This window comes from Protopterus annectens, chromosome 2.part1 (genome assembly GCF_019279795.1).
Source record: "Protopterus annectens isolate FY-2018-M chromosome 2.part1, PAN1.0, whole genome shotgun sequence".
Lineage (NCBI taxonomy): Eukaryota > Metazoa > Chordata > Ceratodontiformes > Protopteridae > Protopterus > Protopterus annectens.
This window is the reverse complement of record NC_056729.1, coordinates 465,733,577-465,759,985: the sequence shown is the minus strand read 5'-3', so window position 1 is coordinate 465,759,985 and position 26,409 is coordinate 465,733,577. Positions and strand designations below refer to the sequence as shown.

Sequence of the window (26,409 nt, the reverse complement as noted above, 5' to 3'; positions counted from 1 at the left end):
TGCTGTTGAAAATCCAGAAGAATTCCCAGGAATCCTTTCCTTGAGGGGGGTTAGACTGAATGTGGGAAAACTAAAACAGAATCTCAATATAGGCCATAAGCTCATAGCATAAGCTTTGTAGCTCTTCTTAAGTATGGATGTGAATTACACAGTCATCCATGTAAGGTTCTTGGACACAAAGAAAAGAGCAGGAGGAGTCCCCCTTACAGATGGGCCCTGCATGTTTATAATGGGTTGCTGAGGTGTAGAGTTTCTTCCTAAAGCAGTCCAAAAGTCTGCTTTCATGAACAGTACGACGAATGTTCAAGGCATAGACATTACAGCATGATCTGCCACTGGATCTTATACAAGAACTTAAAAGGAACTGGGTCCTAATGAAATGGTTACTCCTAGGGATGGGAGGATTGGGAGTCTGATTTCAAGGATGCTGTAATAAAAGCATCAACAAATGTTTTAAAGACCGGATGGATTGTAAATGGTTTAAAGGTCTCATCCAAAAGGATGACATTGTTTTTTGGTCTATGACACATACTTGGATTTCCATTTGGAGTGGTCCCTCATCACGGCAAGGTTCTCTCCAAATGAAAGATCTGCTTGAGGAGAACCAGAAGACAAGACAAGGCATCTTCATCATCCAAGCCATACACTTGGAGAGGACATCTGAGATTTATTTGTAAACTCATCCTCCCCCTCTGAGGAAGAGGGAAGGAGGAAGGGCAAAACCCAAGATAGGCAATTGATCTGGCCTGGCTTGTGGCATTGGTGGTCCTGGTCCAGTTTCTGCCAAACATGAAAGGAAGACTAAGGGCAGGATAAGGCAGAGAAGGCATCAAGTGTCTGAATCTCAGACATAACAAGTCCTGTGAAATGACAATGCTGCCTTTTGCATGTACTTCACCAGACACCTGTGACAACTGGAAAGACCACATAGGTTTCTCACCAAAACATTACAGGGTACACAAAAACAAGTCATATGCAGAAAGACTGAATGCTCTGTCACTATATTCTGTCTCTTATAGGTTGGTAGGGGTGACCTGTGCCTGGCTTACAGGCCAGTCTCTGATCTGGCCCCGAGGGAAATGCTACACATTCATAAATCAAACTGCAGGGATCTTAACCTAGCCTCTGACATAAACAAGTTATGCAGGAGATATAATCTCCCAGAGACTGCCACTTCTCTGGAACAAGCTTCCAATTCACATGAAACAGAGCCCCTCCCTGACCCTCTTCAAATGCAACCTAGAACAATGCATTATACTCAAGGTTACAAAGTCCCATAATTACTTTGGTGACTCTCTCTTCTCCTTCAAAGTAGCCAAACAGTGGAACCTATTACTACAGAAAATCTTAAAAAACACAGATCGTCATAGCTTCAAAAAACTAAAGGAATACCTTACTCAACAATGGCTATGCTCCTGTAATACTCCTGGCTAGTTTCTCATGCCTTCGATCAAATGTTTTCTATTCTGCTATCTTCTTGTTTTACTCCTACCAAATGAAAATACCATAATGATTTTTAGTTATATATCTAATTGAGTTTCATATTACTGTCTGTAATAAGGCTTAAGAAATGTAATGTTTTCTGTTTTACATTCACCTTTTTGTAAATTGTGATTGTTGGCAACTATCAAACATTTTCTATATTGTTTGCAAATCTTTTAAAAATTTTTGTAATCTTTTTGTGCTATTGTTATGGAACTTATCTCCCTGGGTCTCGACTGAAAACGGGCTACTTGCCCAGCTGGACTCTACCCAGTTAACAGATGTAAAATAAAAATAAATAAATTAAATGGATGGGTGACTGCAAATTCACTCCTGGGGTGGTGCTCATGACCCTCCTGGACAGAGGAAGTCAGTATTAACTAGCACAGACCCTTACCTCTGTGAATTTCACTCACCTAACCATTGACAACTGGGACAACGTGGGATAAATATGGCTAGGCTTGTCCGGGCTCTACGGCCATTCACCTAGTAGTCTCCTATGTACCTATGACAGTTGTCCAATCCTTATGACTGCAAGCTGGGACCCATTATTAAATCCCTAAATGATGTGGATATACTACAAAAGGGCCTTACCGAAATGGATGCTTGGTGCCAGAGCCACGGGCTCAAGCTAAATGCCAAAAAATGTATAGTTGTCCCATTTGGGAAATACTGTGTACCTGTGAACTACCACATAGGTAGCAGTACACTAAACACTGAAAGTGTGATAAGAGACCTAGGGACACAGGTGGACAGTGATCTCACCTTTGATAACCACATAGCCACAACAGTTAGAAAATCCTTCTACATGGCACACCTCATCACTAAGGGCTTTTCATCCAGAAAAAAGGAGGTCATTGTCCCTCTGTACTCATCCCTCATTAGACCCATTATAGAATACAATGCCCCATTTGGTATGTACCTCACAAGACATCTGCAACAACTAGAAAGGCTGCAGAAATACCTCACAAAAAGAATCACAGGCCTAAAGCAGATGCCTTATGCTGACCATCTAAAGAAACTCCAGCTATACTCTGTTGCATATCGCCTACTCAGAGGCAATCTCTGCCTAACATACAAGGCCATGTCAAACCCAGAGTTATTGGACATGCTACACTTAAAGAAATCCCAATCACTCCGAGCCACACACTCCTGGGATATTAACCTTGTTATCACAATGAATAGAACATGCTGGAGGGACAGGTTCCTGACCCAGAGACTCCCCATACTCTGGAATAGGCTTCCCACACATGTCAGGCAGAGTGCCTCAATGGCACTCTTCAAAAGGAACCTTGACGATTGGATGGGAGATAGGACATTCACCCTAGGGATCACATCAGTAGCCCTGCTACACAGGGGTCCAGGAAAGCAAATATTTGTAGGAAGCAATAGCCAGGGAATCGTTATGGCTAGGCTTGTATAGGCTCTAGGAACAATAGCCTAGTACCTACCTATGAACCTATATGTTTATATCCTTAATATATTTGAAGGAATTATTTTAGGAGCTGGGAATTGTGAAAAGAGTCCTTATCACCTAGGGGAGTCCAGTGGTCCTCAATTCAGAATAACAAATATTTTTGTCTCTCAAAGTGCTGCAGACATCTAAGGACCAGCACATGTACTGATCATATGTGTAGGTATTTTGAACAGGAAGGACATAATTGCAGCTGGTGGAATGACAGCCACTTGTACAGCAATACCAGAAACATCAGTAGCAGCAGGCATCAGGGTCAGAGGTTACACAAGATGTACCATGGGGCCAATACCTTAGAGCATAGAGGAGCCAGTTGGGAGAGTGGTGTAATCCCTGGCTTTTTGCTATCCGTTGTTTCACTGGGTCTGTTTTGTTTATGATTTTTCATGGGGGTTCCATAACTAACTGATAGTTTTGAGTAATTCAATCTGGTGGCCTGACAGGAAAGGGCTTACAGTTTAATTGGGTCGATATAAGCCCAAAGGACTGTCTCCCTTTTTCTCCTGCAGGCAATGCAGCACAGCATGTAATGGGTAGGTCCTAGACTAAAAAGGAACTAAGCAAACCCCTGCACACACACACACACACACACACACACACACACACACACACACACACACACACACACACACACACACACACTTTCCTTTCTCCTTCAAGGAGGCTGTACCACCCCCTAAGGCCTAAGCTTACAAGGGCCCACAAGCACCATAAATACAGAAAAATATATAAAGTTTCAAATATAAAGGAAAAATGGCAAAAATGACTCTTTTTTTTTTTTTTTTTTTTATCTATCCGGAAGCTCTGGAATTTGTCTCTGATAAGCAGACCTATACATAACACCAAAAACAGAGTGGATGGTGTAATGAATTGAAGACAGAACATGCTGGCTCCTTTTTGAAACTGGAGCATTGCGATGTTCCTGGGAAGGAAGAGTCAGCTTTGTGGGGTGGGGAGGTTTCAAAAGTCTAGAAGTCAGTCTGGATGTCAGATCTTGCATATGGCTGAGTTCCCAAAATATTATCACTGCCACATTGATCCATATGAAGGACATCACTATGTGCATGATGGTGTAGAATGTTGAGAACTGATCCCAAGTCTATAGGTTCTAGCTGCAAGTTACCCTGTCATCTTAATAAGATATTCTGCCACTCAGGAAATCTCAGAGAGATCTGAGCTTGACAGTAAAAAAAAAAAATGAGACTGTGTTTTCAGTCACACAATGTCAGCCACTCAATGAATATGTATGTTCAGCCCTGTGACAGTCTGTCTGTATTCCATAGGCATAATGTAATGAAACTTGGGAGTATGGCATAATGATTAAGGCATTTAGCTTACAAACACACAAAGTGCATGGTTTGATCCCTGTGTGGGATAAATGTCTAGACTTAAAGCTGCCCATAAAGAGAATTAGCTTTCTATTAATCTATATATTTAAGAGGTTGGGAGGGTGGCCTAATGGTTAACGTGTCTGCCTCACAAACACAAGGTGCAGATTTTGAGTCTCACAAGGGATAATTGGCTAGGCTTAAAATGGCTCGCAAGGGCAGTTAGGTTAGTACTAACCTATGAAACAAGCTCTCATTTTACAGACCTCTGAGAATGACTTCATCATGCTACATATCAGAGAATCCCTTGTGAATAATCATACTGGAATGGTATGTAGTATTAAAAGGAAGTGAAAGCGTGACATTTGAATTTGCTTAATTTTCATGGAAGTGAAAGTTTGATATTTGAATTTATTTAATTTCCATCTCATTCAAAACAATGCTGATAAAAAACACGGTCATCAAATATATGCATTATAGTTACCTTTTAATTTTGTATTTTTGCTTTGTACATGGTTGGTTGTTGAATCTACTGCCACAAACAGCCAATCTGTTTCTCATAATGTAAAATATAACTATGAAGGATGATATTATTTGAGTGGAACCTTTTTTAAAATAAGATTTGGGATAGTTTGAAGGAATAATATGTGCTTTATTAAGATTTTCATTCCTAAACTAATGCAGTACCAATGGTCTAAAGAACACACAGCCAGAAGAATGCTCCCCCTCCTCAAGCTTCACAGTTTCCAGATGCCACTACCTACAGATGGATTCTGTTGGTCTTTGTTATCCTGGGTGAATCTTATTAATAAGTAAAGCAGGAGTGGCATATCTCTTTAATGAAGCAGTATATATGGCACACAGCGAGTAATAATCAACAGAGACTACTGTAACCCTTCCATGCTACAAAGATATCACATGAATTAGCTTTTACACCTAAAGCTTCACATTTTTGTATTTTCTAAACATTTTGGGATGGGTCAGCTTGACCATTATGTTAACAGATTGTCCTGCTTGATCATCATTTGGTTGGCTAACCTTGTTGTAGCACAGCTTGCATTTGAATATAGGCAAACAATTGTGTGTTTATGACCATGCATACCTGTGTGTGTGTGTGTGTGTGTGTGTGTGTGTGTGTTTGCATCTGTGTGTTTGTATGTTTGAATGCCATTGTGTGTGTGTGTGCATACATACATGAGCATATTTGTGTGAAGGTTTAGAAAGTGGATGGAAATGTGATGTTTATCAATAACTGGCATGGCCCAGTGCCATCCTCCAAATGTAGGACTAACCAAAGAAGGAATGAATGACTAAGCATATTCATTTCACCTGGAAGGTAACCATACACTTGAGAAGAGTGCTGTACTATCATGATGGGTGTTCTTTGAAAACAGGCATTTTGTCAAGGAATAGCATAGCTAACTGAATATGTTGGGGGGTAGTGCAGCAAGCACAGCACCACCTGAATAGTCTGAATGGCAAAACTCCCAACTCCACACAAATTTCTGATATGGAATGAGTGTTTGTCTGGAATACACTAGTCAAGGGAATGCCATATGGCTTACATGGGTGGCAGTCAGTTCTACATTAACTGATATTAAAGTTATAATCTTTTTAACACACAGTTAATTAGCATGACACCTTTAATCTGCTACTGATAATGTGAAAACACCTTTAAAGCCTTCTTTGAAAGTTATACTACAATCTGTTGAGTAGTGTAACTTGGGGAAAAGCCACAATGGTACAAACTGTGCTTCAGGGTTACATTCTCACTTCTTTCAGCATGATCCATCTGCTATAAAGTAATTTCTTCTGAAATGAAGAGAAGTTCATTTTCTTATCTTAAACCAAGTTCCTTATTTCATGCTATTGCATTCATACCGCACATTCATTCTCTGTCATTGTCACTTAGAATTAGGACTCATGAAATATAGGTTTAAAATATACAGTTAGAAAATGTAGCTTCCAAAAAGTCCTGGGTAATTACATGTATGATCAATTGTCTACATATCTGTCAAAATAGAGGTAAGTGCATATAATTAAGTAAAGTACAGTGATGCATACAAATTTCTGCAACTTTTTTTTTTTTACAATAAATTACTCGTTTGGAAGCATGCCACCAAGTTCTGAATTCCTAACTTGGTAAACTATTTTTTTTTTCTTTAATTTAGCTCTTCTTTATTTTCCAAACTGAATATATAATATAATAGCAAATCTGCTTTGAGTAGATACATGTATGTGTATGTCAACAATCATACACATCATACTGTACCTGCACAGTGACACATTCTAGTGTGTGGGTGTGCCCATGTCTCTATAAATATAGTTATTTTAGAAATTAAATGAAAGGACATGTCAAACAGCAGGATAACAACATTTGGTAAAATGTTATATGACAGTTTGAAGTGAATGCCCTTTGTTAATAGTGAACTGTTTCACAAGTGCGTCTCCAAAACTATACAATGTAACTGGTAAGGTCCAACAAATAAGATGTCACATCTATAATTTGGTCAAGAATGCCAGCTCTTGTAACTCTTCGAATGTTCCTGTCCACTTGCTCACATTGGAGACCCAAGAAGCCTTTTTTGCATAAACACTTGTTAGGCTTTACACAGACTCCGCCATGGCGACAAGCTGGTTCACATTTTGCTAGACACAAGAAAAAGAAGATACAAAAATGTAAGATGCTTTGATCATTTAATTTCTACCAACATTATTTCCAGCAAATAAAATCAGTTTCTGTATTTTGGACAATATTATTATAGTTTACTGGTGCTATTTTTTTCTGTGACTGCTGAAATTCTGAGATAATAAAGACCAGACATGCAGTCTTTGGATTAAGTCACCACGATGGAGCTTTAAACTACGAAATATGTTACATTGTTTGTCTTCAAAAAATCCATTTAAAGGAAATTTGGTGCTATGTTGAATTGCAATACCCTACTTATTAAGCTCCATTAATGATAGAGCATAACTATAGACGTACAAGAATCAGTGGTTGTTTAACTTCAAAGTAAGGTTAAACTCCTGAGGCAGGGTCTTGCATGTTTACAACACATGTTGTATGACTTAATCAACTACAGTCTTTCCAATTTTATGAAAGATCTGGTTTTTCTAGCATATTCATATTTTGTTCTAGGGTTTTCTTTTGTGGTAGACTTCTGCCTTTGGATAACTCATTAAATAATGTTTGAAAAGAAATAAAAAGTCTGCCTGCAGAAATGAGACCTTAAAATAATTAAAATGGAAGAAATATTGGAATAATGTGAAATCATTTTACACCACAGTAATGAGTACTGAATTCCAACATAAAACATGCAATCTTGCAGTAGTCAGGTTTTGTATTTAAAGTTTTAGTGCAGAATGGGATTATTCTATAACTTTGATTAGTTGATGAAAGGCAGTAAATAATATCCCACATAATTATTTGATGAAAGACAGTAAATAATATCCTACACTTCCCTTTCAGTTGAAAACTGTAGCTTAAAACAAAAAGAAAATTATGACAGTGGTCAAAATGGGCTAAAAATGAGGCTAGCAGAAAAAGAAGACATTAGGACGTGTGATAACTAGGCTTTATCACCAATAAATACATAGTTCTCTTATTCCAACTTCCCACAGTGTTCAGCTTGAAGATTTCAATCAAGCACAATGTATTTTGAAAGAATTGTGGTTTGCCAAAAAGGCTACTACTGTCTTATTGGCCAAATGGTTCTTTCTGGTAGGTGACAGTGCAGATAGCATTTTACACAGAGGCATAATGATAGCATACTGTCTGCTTTTTGTGATGAGCAGCGATGACCGAAGAGTTTCAAAGAATGTCTTATTTGGCTCTGTCAGGAAAAAATAATATGAACTAGCATGCAAGTTCATTTTTACAATAGTAACAGTAAATGTTTTAAATTGCATAGTGTCATTTGCAGTGAAGCAGAGGTTTCATACAGGGATATACCAACCCAATCTGCAGAGGTCTCCTTCCCATCCTGGACTGCAGCAACATTTTCCTGTTGGAGTACAATGCCCATTTTTACAGTGACGAGAACATTCAGACATCAGAGGCTGTGGAGGGTATGCTGGTCTCTGACATTCTTCAGGATCTAAAGGCCTATTGTAGAAATAAAGACACAAATATGGTAATGAATGTGATACCAACAGTAAAAAGCATGAACGTCAAGGCTTTGAAATGCTTCCTGACTCAGGTAGAAAAGCAGAGTTGTGGAATACCTTAATTTCAGTTAGTATGGATTATTAAACAGACAACATTATTTGTACAACCTAACAATGAGAGACTTAAAAACAGAAAGATGTATTTTTTAAAAGGTTGATTCACATAATTTATGCTTATACGTCTTTAGCTGTTATACACTTGAATAAGTTTACATGCAGCATATACATGCTTCTTCAGTTTGTAGTAAAACATACATTTGACAGGAATTCTTTTATCTCACTCCAGTTACTACTCATTTCAATGTTTTTTGTTCAGTCCATATCAAATCTCTCACTAGAATGTGATGAAACAGGTGTCTTAATGCACAGTACAATAAGACAATAACACACTCATGTTATGGTATCAAATATTACATCTTAGCATAGCATGATGCTAATGTTGTACAATGCTATGGCTTGTGTCCGATTTTAAGTATAGTGCAGGTGCCAGCTATACTTGATAATATTATGGCTTATGGAAACTGTTGTGGCCCAGATACTGCACCATTCTTTTACACCTCTAGGTGGTTTTCTTATCAGCCCATTGTACCACTGTACTCTGTCTGGTTGTTATAAGTATCCACACATGGCATTTACACTATGCTAGCCTAGTGGGATGCAAATAGCATTTGTAAGAACTGAATAAACAGTTCATGCATGAGTCCTTCAGTTATGTCACGTTAAGGTATAGTACAAATGAACAGTACAGCTCAGTGCTGAAATCCAGTGCCTTAGAGAACAAGAATTTAATTGACAGCAGCTAAGGACACTTCCTACACTGCAATGGTCTTGAAGTACTAGAAGAGTCTCTCTCTGTCACGAATACTCACACACACAAACACACACACACACACACACACACACACACACAAGTACAGACACAGGCGACAATGCAGAGAAGAAACTTTTTATTTTTGCCAGTTAAAGTGAAAAACAGTGTTCCTTCTGATGCAGAAAGCTTTTTTCATTTGATTAGTGTACTGAATATAGATATTATTAAAAAAGTAATATTTTATGACATGTCCTTGGTGTTGGTTAGATTTCTGACACTCACCCTCCCCCTCAAAAAAAAAAAAAAATATATATATATATATATATATATATACATATACACACACACACACACACACACACACACACACACACACACACATACACACATACAGTGGGTAATGGAATGCTGTAAAATAGAGCATACTCTGTCAATCTGTGTCAAGAATGAAATGTGGTAATGTGCACGGGTTCCTATTAAAAGTTCGAATGTCACATGGTCAAACACCATATGATTGAACTTTTACAAGTTTGAAGGTTAAAAAAACAGAGCAGGATGGGAAGATTTCCCTTTTCTGCACTGAAGTGAGATCTCGGAGTTGGTATGTTTAAGTAGCGAGGTTGTGGGGGGTGCAGGGCTCAGAGCGTTTAGGTAAGTTTTTCCTATTTTTTTCTTTTTTATTATATATTCGATGTTTCAAACTACGCTCATATGGTGTTGATCATATGAGGTTCGAAGTTTTGAAACTTCCAGTATATAATATAGACCCAATGTGTACTTCTGGGACATACAGCATACCTGCAGAGTGGTGAAACAATGTAAAAGAGACCATGCTACTCAAGCAACTGCAACAAAGTAATAATGTAGGAACTACACAGTAATCCATCATTTCCACTGTACAGCTAGTCTGCATTGTTTTGGGGCCAACCAGCTTTTGTTTTTCTTTGTAGCTACCTTTAATGAAGTATTTTGGCTAATAAGTTAAAAGGGTTTTCTCATAGGTTCATAGGTTCATAGGTAGATACTAGGCTATCTGCCCTAGGGCATTTATAAGCCTAGCCAGAGTGTATTTGGCTTCCACCTCCCTATTAGATTAGCCTACTGTGCCTCTGTAAAGTAGGTCACAGAAGGTACCCTTTTAAGATTAGTTTACTGTGCCTCTGTCTAGCAGGGACACAGAAGAGATTCCAGGGGTGAATTTGCAATTTCTCATCCACGCATCCAGATTTCGCTTGAAGAGGGTCAGCGAGGGGCTATGTCTAACATGAATTGGGATTCTATTCCAGAGTGAGGGGAGCCTCTGGGAAATGAATCTGTCCCTCCAGCATGTCCTATTTATTTTTGTGCTGAGGTTTAGGTCCCTGGAGCGTGTAGCTCTAAGGGACTTGAATTTTTTGAGGTGAAGCATGTCCATTAATTATGGGTTTGACATGGCTTTGTACGTCAGGCATAGATTGCCTCTGAGTAGGTGGTAAGCAACTGAGTAGAGCTGGAGTTTCTTTAGTCAAGCTGCATAGGGCATCTGTTTGTAGCCCATGATCCTCTTGGTGAGGTACTTTTGGGGTCTCTCCAGTTGCTGCAGGTGTCAGGTAAGGTACATCCCAAAAGGGGCATCGTATTCAATTATGGGCCTGATGAGTGATGAGTAGAGGGTCACAATGACCTCTCTTGATCTAGATGCAAACCCTTTCGTGATAAGGTGGGCTATATAGAAGGTCTTTCTAACCACTTTGGCAACGTGATTATCAAAGGAGAGATTACTATCTACGTTGGTCCCCAAATCTCTAATTACTTCTTCCATACTTAATGGATTACCACATATGTGGTAATTTGTGGGCACCTTGTTTTTCCCAAAGGGGATGACTATGCACTTTTTAGCATTTAGCTTGAGGCTGTGGCTCTGGCATCAAGCATCTGTCTCTGTGAGACCCTTTTGGAGGATGCTTGTGTCAGCCGGAGATTCGATTATAGCCCCCAGTTTGCAGTCATCTGCAAACTTTGTCAACCATAATCCCCCCGTGTTAGCCTGAACCTCAGAGAAGTATATACCGAACAAGAGAGGTCCCAGAACTGAGACCTGTGGGATGCCACTTGTAACTGGTTTGGATTCGGACATGGCACCTGCAATCCTGACCATGTGGTTTCTATCTCTGAGCCAGTTTGCAACCCATCTTGTGATATAGGGGTTGATATTTAAGCTGGTAAGCTTATTTATGATGCCCGAGTGGGGTATTGTGTCGAAGGCTTTTGCGAGGTCCAGGTAGGCTGTGTGGACTACCTTGCCCTCATCTATGGCTTTGGTAACTGTTTCAAAGAAATCAACTAGGTTTAAGAGGCAAGATAACTTACAATGACAGTTTCTCATTAATATACCATTCCAAGGGTTCCAGGTCAGAGACACCAGGAAGAGATCAACAGACAAAGAGGATATGAAAATGTTCAGAATGGAATTTGGTAACAGCTTTTCAGTCTAAAACCAGCAAAATATGTAGTTACCTAATATGTTTAACTTATTCCACTAGCTTAGTAGGATGTAAGTATGGATGGCTATAAATCCTGCAAGTGAAATTTGTTAGCTATCCAGTTCTTGGTTGAAGCTGCACTATTATTGGTGGATATACTTACATTTATCATGTAAACTGCAATATTTTTACCTATAGCTTGCACAATCACTGTGTCCAGAATATGACCTCCAGAGGAATATTGTTAGTTGCTCTGGAATTCTGCTATGAAGCCCTGTCAGTGGGGTATGATGAATAGCTCACACTGTAAAACTTGTGATAAAATGAATAGGTGAACATAATAGGTGACATCTACGCAGAGTGTACTACGGGAAAATTCTCAAGCTGGGGGTTTGGCTAGTACAGCTCTAGCACACCTTTGTCTATTGCTACAGGGCTTCATACATTTAATTCCTTATGTCCATTGCCACAATGTAGATCAGGTTTGTGGATACACAAAGTCATATGATCATTATGAACATGCTGGTTTAACTGCAATAATTTCTGGAAAACATAAGCCTTCATTTCTTATTTTCTGGGCCTAGTTTGTTGTCTGGGGTGAGTATAGCTACTCTGGATAATACTCTTACTTTTGTAAGAAAGTTTTCAACATGCACAGATCAAATATTTGCCTAATGGGCACCATAATTTCAGAAAAAAGCTTAGTGCAGATTTTCTGAGATACAGTAATTTATCAGCATGTGGACATTCATCTGATGGCTATATACCTCTTATGTTGTGTGGGTACAATGCCCCACACTCATTGGCTATAATTCATAACAACAGCCCATCAACATGGGAGTATGGCTATCTGCAGTGCTGAAGGTTAGGTGGGGGAGGCTATAGAAAAAAGGCATAGTCTAACATTAAACAATGCTGTAGGCCATTAGTGGCAAAATTCACAGATGGGTCTCCAAATGCAACACTACAGTTGTGCAGGTCATGAAAAATAATTTATTGCACATCTTATTTACATGTGCTAGAAATGGATGGCTAAAACAGAAAAGCAGGTATGGTCCAGGCAGTAGGACCAGACAGTTTGCTAGAGTGATTAGAGTGGAAAAAGAAGTGATCACCATCACACTGGTTAAAAGATACACAGGATGGTCACTGGCAGGATGGTTAAGCTGGAATACTGCAGTGATCACTGGTCTGATAGGCAGGAGGGGGTGCTATAGGCCAACTGCTGACACAATAAGTGGGGTGGTGGGTGTTCATAATTTTTGGGCTAAGTGTAGGAGTTAAAAGGAATTTCAGTCTCTGCCAGGATGTGAAGAGGTGGAAGAAATCCCAGTACTGCCAAATGGTGATGGGTACACTACTTTCTAGTTGGACACTCCATAAACTACTGATTTTTTGTGAATAATAGATCACCATTGTTGCATATCATTATAGGTACTTTATGTAATATCCCAGTCTGTACTACTCTCAGAAATGGAACACCAGCATAGTGTAGTTTACAAAATAAACATGGGATATTAAACAGATGGTTTGACTTTAGTCAGTTGTGTTTGGAATTTGTTGTGGACATCAAAAGTGAATATTCTTTATACAACCATCAACAACGTATTCACAGTTCAGCGTACACTCAAGAGAGCATCTCCTCTTTCAGTGGCTCAGAAGAGCATATTCTGGCAGGTTGCAAATATTTCTTTAATCATATACACACAGACACACACACACACACACACACACACACACACACACACACACACACACACACACACACACACACACACACACAAATATATATTTGGGTACATGATCAGTGACTGAACAGCAATATAATCATCTGTTTTTTTGAAGAAAACTGTTCAAAAACTAGATTTACCAAAAACAGTGTGCACACACTCCACTATTTAAAAATACCATATCAAACAACTCTATTCTTTGTAAGTGAGATGTCTACAGAACTTGTAGGGAAAAATGGAAAAGCGTCAAGGATTTTTTGGTAATCAGCAACTTTCTAAAAATACCAGTCTCCCACTGAATCTGTTAGCACCCAAACAAAGGAAAAGTGGTTTCTCCAGCATCTTACAAAAGTAATATAATCAGTTAACCATTTGGCTAGCATTACTTTAGAAACTGGTTTGCCTAATTTTGAGTCTGAAAAGGAGACAAACAATTGCTCCAATTTCCTAAAATGTTTGGCTCTATGTAGATAAAACCATAATTGTCTGTGAACATCCAAAAGGTGTAACATATACTCTCCCTTATTAGAGAAATTTGGAAAGAAGACTGGAAGATCAATAACGTGATTAATATTGGACTCTGACAACAACTTAGGAAGAAAGGAAGGACTGGTCCATAAGAATACTTTAACCTTATGAAAAATCAAATAAAGAGGTTTGGATGACATGGTGTATAATTCTGATACTTTTCTAGCAGAAGTAATGGCCACTAAAAAGATAATTTTCCTGGTCAAGAATTTTAGTTCACACTTCGATGATGGTTCAAATGGGGATTGTCTTAAGGTTTGTAAAGCAATTTTCAAGTCCCAAGGAGGACTGGAATCTTTTAATGGGGCTCAAGTAGAAAAGTTCTCCTTAGAAAGGCTTTACAAAGTTTGTAGGATGCTAAAGATGAATTATTTAAACCTACACTAAAATTAGAAATGGCAGCTACTTGTACTTTTATGGTAGAAGATCTAGCACCTTCAATGAAATTGTAGCTAAAAATTCATGAACTTTAGGGACTAGTGCTGAAAAGGGATTTAGATCATTTTGTTGTACTCAAATGGGAAATCTTTTCCATTTACTTCTGTAAAGTTTCCTAGTGGAAGCTTTATGAGATGATAGGTGAATGTGAAGGATAGGGGAGAGCTTGGGCTGTCTAGCAATCAGTGGAAGTAGAGAAACCATAAGATCAGTTTTAGGCTTAGAATGTCTGGATGACTCATGGCTGTCAGGTGAAACAGCAAGTCTGCATTTGGATACAGAATCCATGGAGGCTGAAATAGATGAGGCCAAAGAAAGAGAAACCAAATCTGATGAGGCCAATAAGGGGCAATGAGGATAAATGTCCTCTTCAACTGAAATGCTTTCTGAAGAAATTTGGGGATTACAGGTAATGGGGGCTAGGCATAAAGGAGACTGGGGCCCCAATCATGAAGCAGAGCATTCCTTGATGACTCCCCCGGTGGAAGGATAAGGGTAAAGAACCTGCTCTACTTGTTGTTGAGGGGAGATGCAAAGAGACTGCAGCATGATTGTCCCCATCGAGGGAAAATCCTTTCTGCAACCTTCATATTGAGGAACCACTCAAGAGGCATTAAAATGGTCCTGCTTAATTTGTCTGCAGTCCTATTGGATTTCCTCAGAATGTGCATTGCTATCAGAAATCGATCTGATGAGATCTCACACTGCCACACTTTTATAGCTTCTCAACACAGGGGGTAAGATCACAATAGTCCTAGTGGGGAGAGTGTCTTGAAAGTCCTGCAATGCTAAGAGAACCCCTCTCAATTCTGGAATATTGATATACATGTTGGTTTCTTTGTGGGACCGTATGCCTTGGACTGTCTTTCCTAAGATGTGCCCCCCCCCACCCAATCTGGGAGGTGTTAGTGGCCACTATGGTCTTGAGTTGGAGGAGAACAAAGGGCCGGCCTTCTTGTACTTGACTGGAGTGTATCCACCATGGGGGATAATCTTTGGATGCCTGAGTTATCTTGATTTGACTGGAAATGGGATAGTAAAAAATGGACCATTCACTTGCAATGTTCACTGAAGAATTCTCATATGGTATCTTGATAGTGATACCTGGATGACTGCCGCTGACATGGATTCCAAAGCTTGAAGGATCAGTTGAGCTGGGAAACAAGCATTTTGAATGAAGTTTCTGATTTGGAACTCTTGACAGAGGAGAGATGCTATTTGAGTGATCGTATTGAGCAAGGCATCAAAGAATTACAATGTCTGTGTTCGTTCGGGACAAGATTTGTTGTAATTGATTGAAATGCCCAGATGGGAGCAAAACTGGAGTAGGTAATCTGAAGCTAGAATCAGTTGATGCCTGGTTGATGTGGTTATAAGTCAGTCATCTACATATGGAAACACCCGGAATCTCTGCAGTCTCAAGTGAGCTGCAACTACTGCCATACACTTGGTAAACACCCTGGGGGCTATGGTGAGGCCAAAGGGCAGAAGTCTGAATTGGTAACGACTGGCTCCCAGCCAGAAGCATCGATATCTTCTGGACTGCCTCTTCATTTTAGTATGATAGTATGCATCCTAAATATCTGTCAAGCACATCCAGTCATCCTTGTGTGAAAAAGGCAGAATGGACTGAACCCTGACCATGTGTAACTGTGCACTGAACTGACTGATTTAGACAGCTGAGATCCAAAACAGGTCTCCAGTCCCCTGTTTTCTTTGGCACTTAAAAGAATTTTGAGTAAGGTCTGGACTCTTTCTGGTCTGGAGGGACCTTTTGGATGACTCTTTTTTCTAGTAGTTTTTGTATTTCTAGTGTTGCTGCTTCCATCTGATTGTGTGGAACATGGGGGATTTTGTTTGATACCAACAGGAGTGGATGGGAAAAGGGGATTATATATCCTCTGGACATTGTCCTCCACACCTATGAATCTTTTGTAGTTTCCAGCCAGGTTCTCTGGTGCAGGGATAAACAACCCCTGACTGCCTCCAGAGATGGACAGGTAGGCCTCCTTTCAGGAGTGCTGATAGGATCTGTCAAAGAAAGCATCCCTAGATCCCTGGTTTTGTGGACACCCTCTGCCATGGGGATGGCATCTTCCATTAGAGTCACCAACCCCACCCCTGGGAGAAATGTCTTCATGTGGATCTTGGAAGGGACACTGGGATCTCATGAAACACATTTTTCATCTGCCTCATTGACTCCTAGAACAGGTTCATTGAGGGGTCAAAAAACATATGTCTACAGCAGACGAAGTTTTCCCTTTCATGCTCAGACCAAGAGAGTGTGTCTTTTACTTTGAGGCCAAATAAAGAACTTCTATTAAAGGAAGCACTGATGAAAGAAGCTTTGAAGAGTTCCACAAAGTCACATAAGTGCATCCAGGCATGTCTTCTGATGGAAATGCCTGAACCCACCAGCCATGAGGTACCTTCAGCAGTGTGAGATATAAGCCTCATGGATGCGTTCACAATGTATTGAAGGGCAGCCAACTACAAAACAACAGAGCTCTCTGCCTTGAAGGATATGGTCCCAGAAAGGGATTTGGTAAGTTATTTGATCAAATCCCTCTGCAGTCTAGTGAAGTGTACTAAATAATTCAGTGGCCAAAGAGCAAAGGTCACTGAGGCATATACACACTTCCAGATATGTCCAGCACCCTAGAATCCCTCTTACGGGGTTGGACAAAGGAACTTTGCTTTGTTAGTTCCTTCTCTGTGGCCACTACCATGACCATGGCATTAACAGGTACTCCTTTGCTCCAATACTCTCTGTCTTTTGGAGATGCCAGGTTCCTGACTGGTCTCTTGGGGATCAGCTCAATGGTGTCAGGTTCCTTCCATGCCTGGGGAGAGACCAAATCAATGAGCTTGTCGGTGGGTGGAGTCACCTAGGAGGTAGACGGGCCAGCTCCAAAAGCCTCCAGGAATACTGACTCCTCTTGGGAAGGGTTGTCAGGAGACCAACCACCCCTTTGCTGTAGAATTTCTAGGATGTCTCCAAATAGATCTTAGGGACCCTTCCCCCCTCACTAAAGTTAGTATCTTCTGAGACAGACTCTTGTGGAGAGTCTAAGTGCCTCCTTTTGCAATTTTTCTTCATGGGAACTTCTTTGGTGGGATGTTCTGGAGAAGTATCAGAAAAAATTAATATACCCTGCTGGGTATCCTGGTGACTGACTTGGGCTGGCTATCCCAGTGGCACAATTCGTTGAGGCTCTAGATGCATAGGGAAATGGGGTTGGGTAGTCGGTGTTGAAGAAGGACGTCTGAACTCTGGGTACAGAGTAAGTTCTCTCCACTACCTCAAAAGCAGAAAGCCTCAGAGAGAGGGAAACTGCTGGCTCTGAAAAGACATGCTTATGGACCATAGGCTCCCTCTGACCCAAATGCAGACTAATAGAGGAGGGAGTCAGAGCCAAGCTATCTAACACTGAAGCCCTAAGGGGTAGAGATGGATCTGACAGCTTTGGAGTCGACTCCAACAGCTCGGATCTGATGTTAATTCTACAGCTTCGAGATTCATCTGGCTCCAAGGTGCTCAGCACCGTTCCACTCAGAGACACCAGTGGAGTCAAGATACCATAATCTTCGGATTCAATGTGGATGACTCCAGAATCTTTGGATCTGACAGCTCTGAAACCAGTGGTCGGATTGTAGGAGGAGCAAGTAATGGTGGGGTAGTACTAATAATAGTCTCTGGATCCGATGGGGTTAGAGCTGGAAGAACTCCTATTTGTATCTGCATTGAGAGGAACTTCCTCATCATCTTTCCATATCGGTTTCAGTCAGACTTCTGGAAGAATATGTGGAAGATGCTGTCGACAATGGTCTGGAGTGGTGATGCTTCAGAGTCTGCTCCAAGAATGGAGAAGGTAGACGAGAGGATACCAGATCTGGGACCAACTGTGGTGATTGGATCCTAGGATACTTTTCAAGACTAGACTACAGATCTGAGGGGGTCGGATCCGAAGGTTTGGAGATTTTGCAAGGAGGTTCAGAACCCAGAGCTGAAGATGTGGCTTGATCCAGGGAATGCTTTGTTGAATCCCTTTTATCTGATTATTTGGGGGTTTGACTCTCAGATGATAGATGGAAGCAAGCCTCTTAGTATTTATTTTTTTCTGTCAATCAAAATTCTGGGGTTAAATGCTTTGCAAATATCACTGAGTCAAGATGCTGGGCCTAAAGAGTACACACATTTAGAATGCATAAGTTATTTTATGGTCACAGGCCATAAGGAAAGGTATTAAGTAAGAATTTTTTTTTTTTTTTTTAGTTAGAAGGGAGAAAGGGGGACAATTATTAACAATGGTAACTGAAGAAGTACTACAATGTATGAGAAAAATGATATACCAACCATGGTAATTAAGACTACTCAAGTAAGGTAAAAAAGGGATTAAGCACTAAAATAGAATGTGTTTTATAAAGAGAAAGAAGTTTTTAAGATATGAAGATAAATAATTGTAAAAAAGATTCTCACTCACAAGAAAAAAAGTTGCTATACTCGAGAGTATACAGTGACCACGTCCACACTCAAAGATGGCAAACAAGATCTGAGGAATGTTTGATCACTAGGGCATTGTGGGTAAGAGAGGAGCTCGAGAGTTTTCAGTGTTCCACGAGCTGGAAAAAGCAGCTGAGATGGATATGAGGGATGAATTAGAACCCAACAGTTAAGGAATGAATAAAAATGAGAACACCAGATACTGTATTAGGTATAGTCATTAAACAATGCAGATACTCCTCTGATTCCAGATGTTTCATTCTGGATGAGAAGCAGCACCAGCTATATTGTGAAGAACACTCTTCACCTTCAGAAAAACAGATTCATCTTGTGCACTAGTTTTCCCTACAAGTAGTCTATTCTTATTTCCTTTCCAAAAGCTGATCAGTATATTTCTTCACAGTTCTCCAATTCTTTATTTCAACAGTCTAGGACACAGGACCAATCATATATATTTTTTCTTTAAGGCATTTGTTTTCATCCTGAGTCAATTTTATCCCATTTACTAAATTACTTGATTCAAACACACACTGTTTTCAGCAAGTTATCGTAATACAACTTTTGTATAACTTGTTTTGCACAAGTTTTATCTGTCAAATCATGATGAAGCAAGCTGATAATTAAAGTTCTCGCTACTGTTGTTTTAAGGAACCCATCAGTAATTTTTCTGTAGTCTTTAAATGTTTATACCACTCATTCTACTAATCATTTGATGCAGAATGATGAAGAGCATAAGAAATATGAATAATTCCATTCTTCCTTACAAGTTCTATAGGCACCTCACTTAAAAGAATACTATTGTTTGAGAAAATCATTTATTTTATTCCATGAATGCTGAAATGTACGTTTGAATGGTTGTTTCTGCAGCAGATGTTGATGTAGGGTAGCTATATATCCACTTTAAAGATGCATCTCCAGTGGCCACAATCATTCTCAAAGAAATGGTCAATGTAATTAATCTGAAACCTTTTCATTGTTTTCTCTTGCCATTCACATAAAAGCAAAAGAGTTGAACCAATATAACTTGTGTTCTTTCATTTAAAATAATCTGCTACTACCATTTCAACATCAGAATCCATGTTCAGTAACCATATATAACTTCTTTTGAAGCTGTCCTGTGAGTAATATCAGAATGGTACACAGTTTGTCTAGCTTGAGGTAGAGTTATGACTCTGGCTCCCAACAAACTAACTTATTCAGTGAGGGTGTATCTTTTGGGTAAAAAAGTTACAAAATCAGGTCCATTACCATCCAAAAGGCCTTTTGGAATATACTGCACTCTGGACAACACTGCATATTTAATTGTCTATGATCGAGTCTGAAGAACTGTCACTAGAACAATGTCCACATGGCCTAACAGCAAACAACTGTCTGATATGAGAAGAAACAAATTTAAACAAATGCATTTTGTCTTATGGTAAGTCTACCTAGATACAAAACTTTTGGAGTTGCTGAGGGTAACATATGCATTAAAAATGCTTTAGTATGAAGGTATAAGTGTTACAAAATAGTAGTGTAATAACTATGCCTTTGATAAACCTATCTTCAGCTATGAAGCCATGAGAGTCTATGCAGGCACCAGCAGAAGGTAGAGTGAGTGATTAGTGCTAGCCAGAAGAGCATGAGCAGTCTCACTGAAACCATTATAGTCAGGAGATAATGGTGTGCAATATGTCTGAGCACCAACTCAGCTGGTTGGGAGGCAGGACCTCCTCTACACAGGAATCACTCATTGCTGAGATAGCAAACACATGAGAAGGTGTTGACTTCTACAATCAATTTCTTCCTCAATGTAGAAACTGCACTTTGAATCTTCCCACATTAAACTCTGATCATGTCAACAACTGTGCATGAAGTTGTAATAGGTCCGTGTGCCAAGGAAATTATTTGACCAAAAGTGTACTGCAGCCAAGCTTCAAGGATAATGCTTGGATGCAGGAGTGGCCTTAGGTCAACTGGTGCCCTAGGCAAAAGGGCTCCACGTCGACCCTTACTACACCACCTGGTGCCCCCATCCTGGTCTACCTACACCAAATAAATACTGGAAAAGCACCCTAGGTGGCCCCCTAGTTGGCCTATGCCTAAGGCCGGCTATGCTTGGATGTGCTAAACACTGACACTAGAAACACATACAGATTGTAATCTAAATGGTCATAAAAATGTATGTACGGATTTTCACTTAAACATTCACTTACACTTTATTTTTATTTTTATATATAATATACTATGCACTCTGCAGGGAAGAGTCAATTATAGATCACCTTTCTGAGTACAAGAAATTATGTAGCATACTGTAAATTGAAATAAGTCTTTCAGTATGCCATCCTTGGCTTCAAATAATCAAATACACAGGCTCATGTTGGGTTAGACTGATCTTCTCATGCATGTCCTTTTCAGATACTGTACAACTTACGGTTAGATTTGGATAAATTTAGATGAAGAAAAGCACTTACTGTATGGCAGATGTGTCCAAACGGAGCATTAGCTAATGTTACATTATTTACATACAAGTAAGAGATGATGATGTTTCGTGGGAATATGACCTAAGCCTTCAGAATTCTAGCCTGAACTCTATTATTAACCACTACTTAGTGAGAGAAAGAAATTGCTGTTTTTTTGTGATAAATATAAGATTTTACCATCTAGGCAGACAATTGCTTTTCTTTTTGTACTGTAGGCAATAAAAGACAGCAATTTAACCAACACCATGTTCCACTATAATATACATATTTATGTATATTTTTCTTTTGGACAATCCATAATTAAGCAGTCTCAAGATGCAGGAAAAATGCACTGTTTCACGATTAATTAGAAATAAGAGAAATGTAGGAAGAACACTATTCCTAGAGCTTGTTGCCTCTCAAACTAGCATATGAAGCTGTCCCTGGGGAATTTATCACTGATGATCACTTTCTGGCTTTCGGAGCCTTTGGACAGCTAAGGTAATAGTTCATTTTGATTACTCAGTTCTTGTTTGCAGTGTTCTATAGAAAAAGTGTGGACCGCTGAGCTGCCCCTACTCTTTTCAGGAGACACTATGGTGCACCTAGTGCCATGACTGATGCTTAATAGACTGCCATTCCAGATTTCAAGCACAGCAGTAATTCAGGGACAATACGTTTTCCATGTTCCCATGGTATGGTTTATGGCCAAGCACACAGTCGTGTGAGTTGAAGGTAATGGTAACCTAGCCGGGATTTAACTGTTCTCTGTATGTGGGAAGAAACTGAAAATTTATGGAAGCATGCATTTATTTCATTTTTCTTTTGCTAGAATAGGAGGACTGACTGTATAACCTGACTTCCTTGTCATTTATTATGTTACAAATGACCATTAGCTACTTATTTTTTGCTTCTTCTACTGTAGCATTAGGTTAAATGGGTATGTTGCAGAAATGGGGTTAAAAATGTCTCTACATAGAGGAAAGACTAAGGATTTCAGGGGAAGGTTTCTTTTTAATGAAGAACAGTTGTAAGAAATTTAGTTGACAGGAAGTTCACTAAGGTATCTGAATAAAAATAAATTGTTCACTAATCACCAGGATAAATAAAAAAGGAATGTCTGTATGAAGCAAATTTTCTAATTTGTTTCCTGAATAACAAACAGCAAACAGTAAATGAGAAATTATGTAACTAATGTAACAACTTGTGTGATTATACAGAAAACCCCATCATAAATATTTGTTAGGGAATTAAGTCTTGAAAAAATGAATGAGATTGTTTTGGTAATATTTTATTTAGCTGTAACAAAGTTTATATAGAATGTTCTGTTTTATTCACACCTTGATCACATAAGGTTGTGATTTAATGAACATCTGCGAGTGAGCTGCTAGTAGACTTGGATATTATATCATTCAGGAAATATAGCTAGTGTTTGGCTTCTACTGAAAATTATATTTTTACTACTGCCAATTTTCTTACTTGCCAAACCAAGGACAGCAACTTTAGCATATGCCTGGAAAAAAAGATTTCCGAGAAACTATGTCTCTGTATGAAGGACTGTAAGTTTTAAGCCAGTTAACGTCTTGAAAAATAAAATTGGTTTTGAAATAAAAAAGTGTTTTTATTATTCCCACTGCTTCATATTCCTTTGTAAATGTCTACTCCTGTGTTACATTCTGTCAGACTGCATGTCAGCAATGTATCATGTATCAAATCTAATGGAAAAGTGTCATATGGATTTTATGACTCCAGATGTCGTCAACCTTGACTAATATCTATCCCACTTACTACCACTACAGCTAGGGCAAAGGCCTGATACTGATCTCTAGAACAACCTACCTATAGCTGTGAGATGTTCACTTTCACAGATAATGTTCAAAACAACTCCTCAGTGAACACCTTTTATCAAAGGATAATTACAGTAACTTTTATCACTCTTGAATTAGATAAACTTCATGGTCACTTACCTGTTTTCCAGTTACAGCTTACTGATTAAAAAACAATATCCTACACTAATCAAATGGTCCTCTTGAAAATAATATAACACAGGCTGTCTTATGACATTATTATATGCAAATCTTACTTATTGATCTTTATGTGGAAATGTAAATGCCTTTGGTCTCTCCTAAAAAAGTGCCATGAGGCTCAATGGGATTACTTGCTTAACAAATATCACATAAGTAAATAAAATGCATCTTGTTTTCCTTTTGTGCAGAGTAGTATTGCATAGCTTCAATCTTTCAATAAGTGGACACCTCAACAGTCAAAGAATAAATTACCACATCACCCTGGTGGCACAGCATAGGTCTCTGATTCCATATATGGTCAATGTATCATGACTAGAAAATGTTCGATATAGAGAAGGTACTTATATCCATGGCTTCACTTGCATTCCAGTCCTTGGCATTCTTTTGTATGAACCTTCAGCTTCCCCTCTACCATAATGTCCCATCACTGTGCATTTATTACAGAATGTTCATAGCTCCTTTATTTTCATAAACACTAATCTCTGTTTTTTTTTACTTAGAATCCACATTGTTTTTCTCACCACATAGTTCAGTTACAGTCCTACATGCACAGACACAGCTTCTTGAAAACCATTTTTAAAAGAAACCCCTTCCAGCCCTCATCTGTTGTCATATCCCTGCTCAATGTACTCTCTCCATGCTACCTCATTTTTGCCCTCTTTCATTTAGACCACTCTCCTATTTCTCATTTCATGTCTTTAATTTACATATTTTTAATTAAAAGATTATTTGAGCTTTCTCTATCACCTTAGATAACTAACATCAGTAACATCACCACTGTTTACCAATAAGTAAAACACTATTCCCCAGAATGCATTGTAGTAAATTCCACCTAGATACTGCCCACACAGAATAAATCATGCAGGCTCCATGTAGCCATGTCATGTATACTTACTGAATTACCTACATGAGTATTACACTAAAGGTAGGTAATAAATACTCAAAGCTAGACATTTCTGACCACAGCAAGGGCAGACATTGTGCTTCTTGGCTTACCTTAGCCCTTGCACTATAAATACTACAAAGTTATAGCTTTTGCTGCAGTGTTCCTGTGTGAAAGCATTATTATGTGATGTAGGTGGGGGTATTCATGTTCTCATAATTTGAAGAAAAGTACAGTTGTGTAAGAATTTACGCTAACAGCAGATGTCCTACTGATCACTGTTGTAGTATTCCAGTAGTTGGGTTATCTCTCCAAGGCAACCTGATGTTCAGCCAGGGTACAAAAATCAAAAAACTTTCCACACAGCCATAAGTCTAATGCATATATGAATGTAAGATCCTCAGAAAGTCTCTAACTAGGAGACACCTGAGGAAAAGAACTAGCAAACAGATTAAGGCCATCTGAAAGGACAGAAGCATAGAGATGGCTCAATGTTACAAAAAGGGGGGGGGGAGTGTGGGAAGTAAAACTTCAATATTAATCAGCAGGACAACTGCTGTTGTTATGTTAAGTTGTTACATAACTGTACTATGTTCTTCCTTAGATCACCTGCAGAGTATTCCAGTGCTATTGGGTGAATTTCAAGCTTATCATTTAGAAAGAGTGGATGGACCATGAACAAGAGAGCTGTCAATCAATCAATCCATTCAGATAGCACAGCTCTAGATGATGAAAAAGCACCTACCCTGTCGTGTTTTGTGAGAATGCGCACAGATGACCAAGCTGCTGCTTCTGAAACAGCACTGGAATCAATTCCCTTGTAAAAGACTCCAGAAGAAGAAACTACTCTAATGGAATGGACCTTATGTGGAAAAAATAAGGACTTACCATGATGAGGATAACAAAAATATATGGACTTAGGAATCCAGTTGGCAGTTGTTTGGAGACAGAATTACCCAGCTTAGCTTCCAGGAAAGCAGCTGGTCCATCATCCTCATCTTTTTTGCCTTGGCCAAATAGAATTTGAGTTCCCTGTGCATATCCAAGGAGTGTAGAAGTCTTTTCCCCTTGTTTTGAAGGTTTGGAAAGAAAGTAGGTCGATTAATAGCCTGGTTTAAAGACAATTCATTAACCACTTTAGGCATAAATGAGAGATTGAGCCTAAGAAATACCCTGTACTTACGAAACATTAAGGAAGGGAGCAGAGGTCATTAGGACTTGGCCCTCAGAAACCATTCTGGTAGAAGTAAGGGCCACTACTAGAATGGTTTTCCAGTTACAGAACTTTAGTGATACAGACGCCACTGGTTTGAAACATGGCTAGGTAAGCTTTTCCAAGTCAAAATCATGGTCCCAAGGAGGAGGGTAGCCTTCCTAGGTGAGTTCAAATGAAAGACTCCATTGAGAAATTGCTTCACCTCAATTCTAGAAAGCAAGGGTGAATCAACTCGGTGATAAACCAAACTGCATTTAATGCAGAAATTCAGTAAAAATCTAGTAAGCGCTTTCGTCTTTTCATACACAAGACTTCTTCAGACTGAATTAAAACCTCTCACTTCATTCATTAAATACTAAAAGATATCATCACATGACATTCCAGATTAATGTCTTAACCCTTTCTTTTTCAAATAGGCTACAAAATCTTCTCTGTTGTTTATCCCAGGGGGATAGCAGGCATTCATCTTAACCTGCCATGTATATTCCAAACATCCCAACTCCTCCTCAGCATTCAATTTGATCTCATAGTCAGCAATATTTCCCGAACAAGTGTGATGTGCTGAATGAGCTGAGAGATTTTGTCAGAAAACTGAATTTCAAAGTTTTATTTAAAAATAGCAACAACAATGTAAGTAAAGAGTTCAGTAGACCAAGTACTTTTAATCCTCCTTTGAGAAAGGAATTGGAAATGTTTCTTAGTATGACTGAGCTTGTAATTATTGAATTGTTGAATAACAAAAGTAGCTTCAAATATCATAACATGTCTATAAACAAGCTCAAGCTATTTTTTGATTTAGTTAATGATGATAAAATTCTTGTTAGCAAAGCAGACAAAGGAAATGTTTTGGTAGTACTAGATAGAGATTATTATGATATGAAAATGCATCACATGTTGGCTGATGATGAATTCTATGAA

The 26,409-nt window shown here is 39.0% G+C and overlaps 1 protein-coding gene across 2 annotated transcripts in view; it reads right to left on the bottom strand.

Moving 5' to 3' along the window:
* Window positions 1-5,913: 5,913 nt before the first annotated feature.
* Window positions 5,914-26,409, bottom strand: part of LOC122794105 (hedgehog interacting protein) — a 942,167-nt gene continuing 921,671 nt past the window's right edge. For both annotated transcript variants that reach the window (XM_044062252.1, XM_044062254.1), the window contains exons 12-13: window positions 8,241-8,389; window positions 5,914-6,933 (exon numbers count right to left, since the gene is read on the bottom strand). In XM_044062252.1, coding sequence (XP_043918187.1) covers window positions 6,740-6,933; window positions 8,241-8,389 — 343 coding nt within the window. In that variant the 3' untranslated portion in view covers window positions 5,914-6,739. The remainder of the gene's footprint in view (window positions 6,934-8,240; window positions 8,390-26,409) is intronic.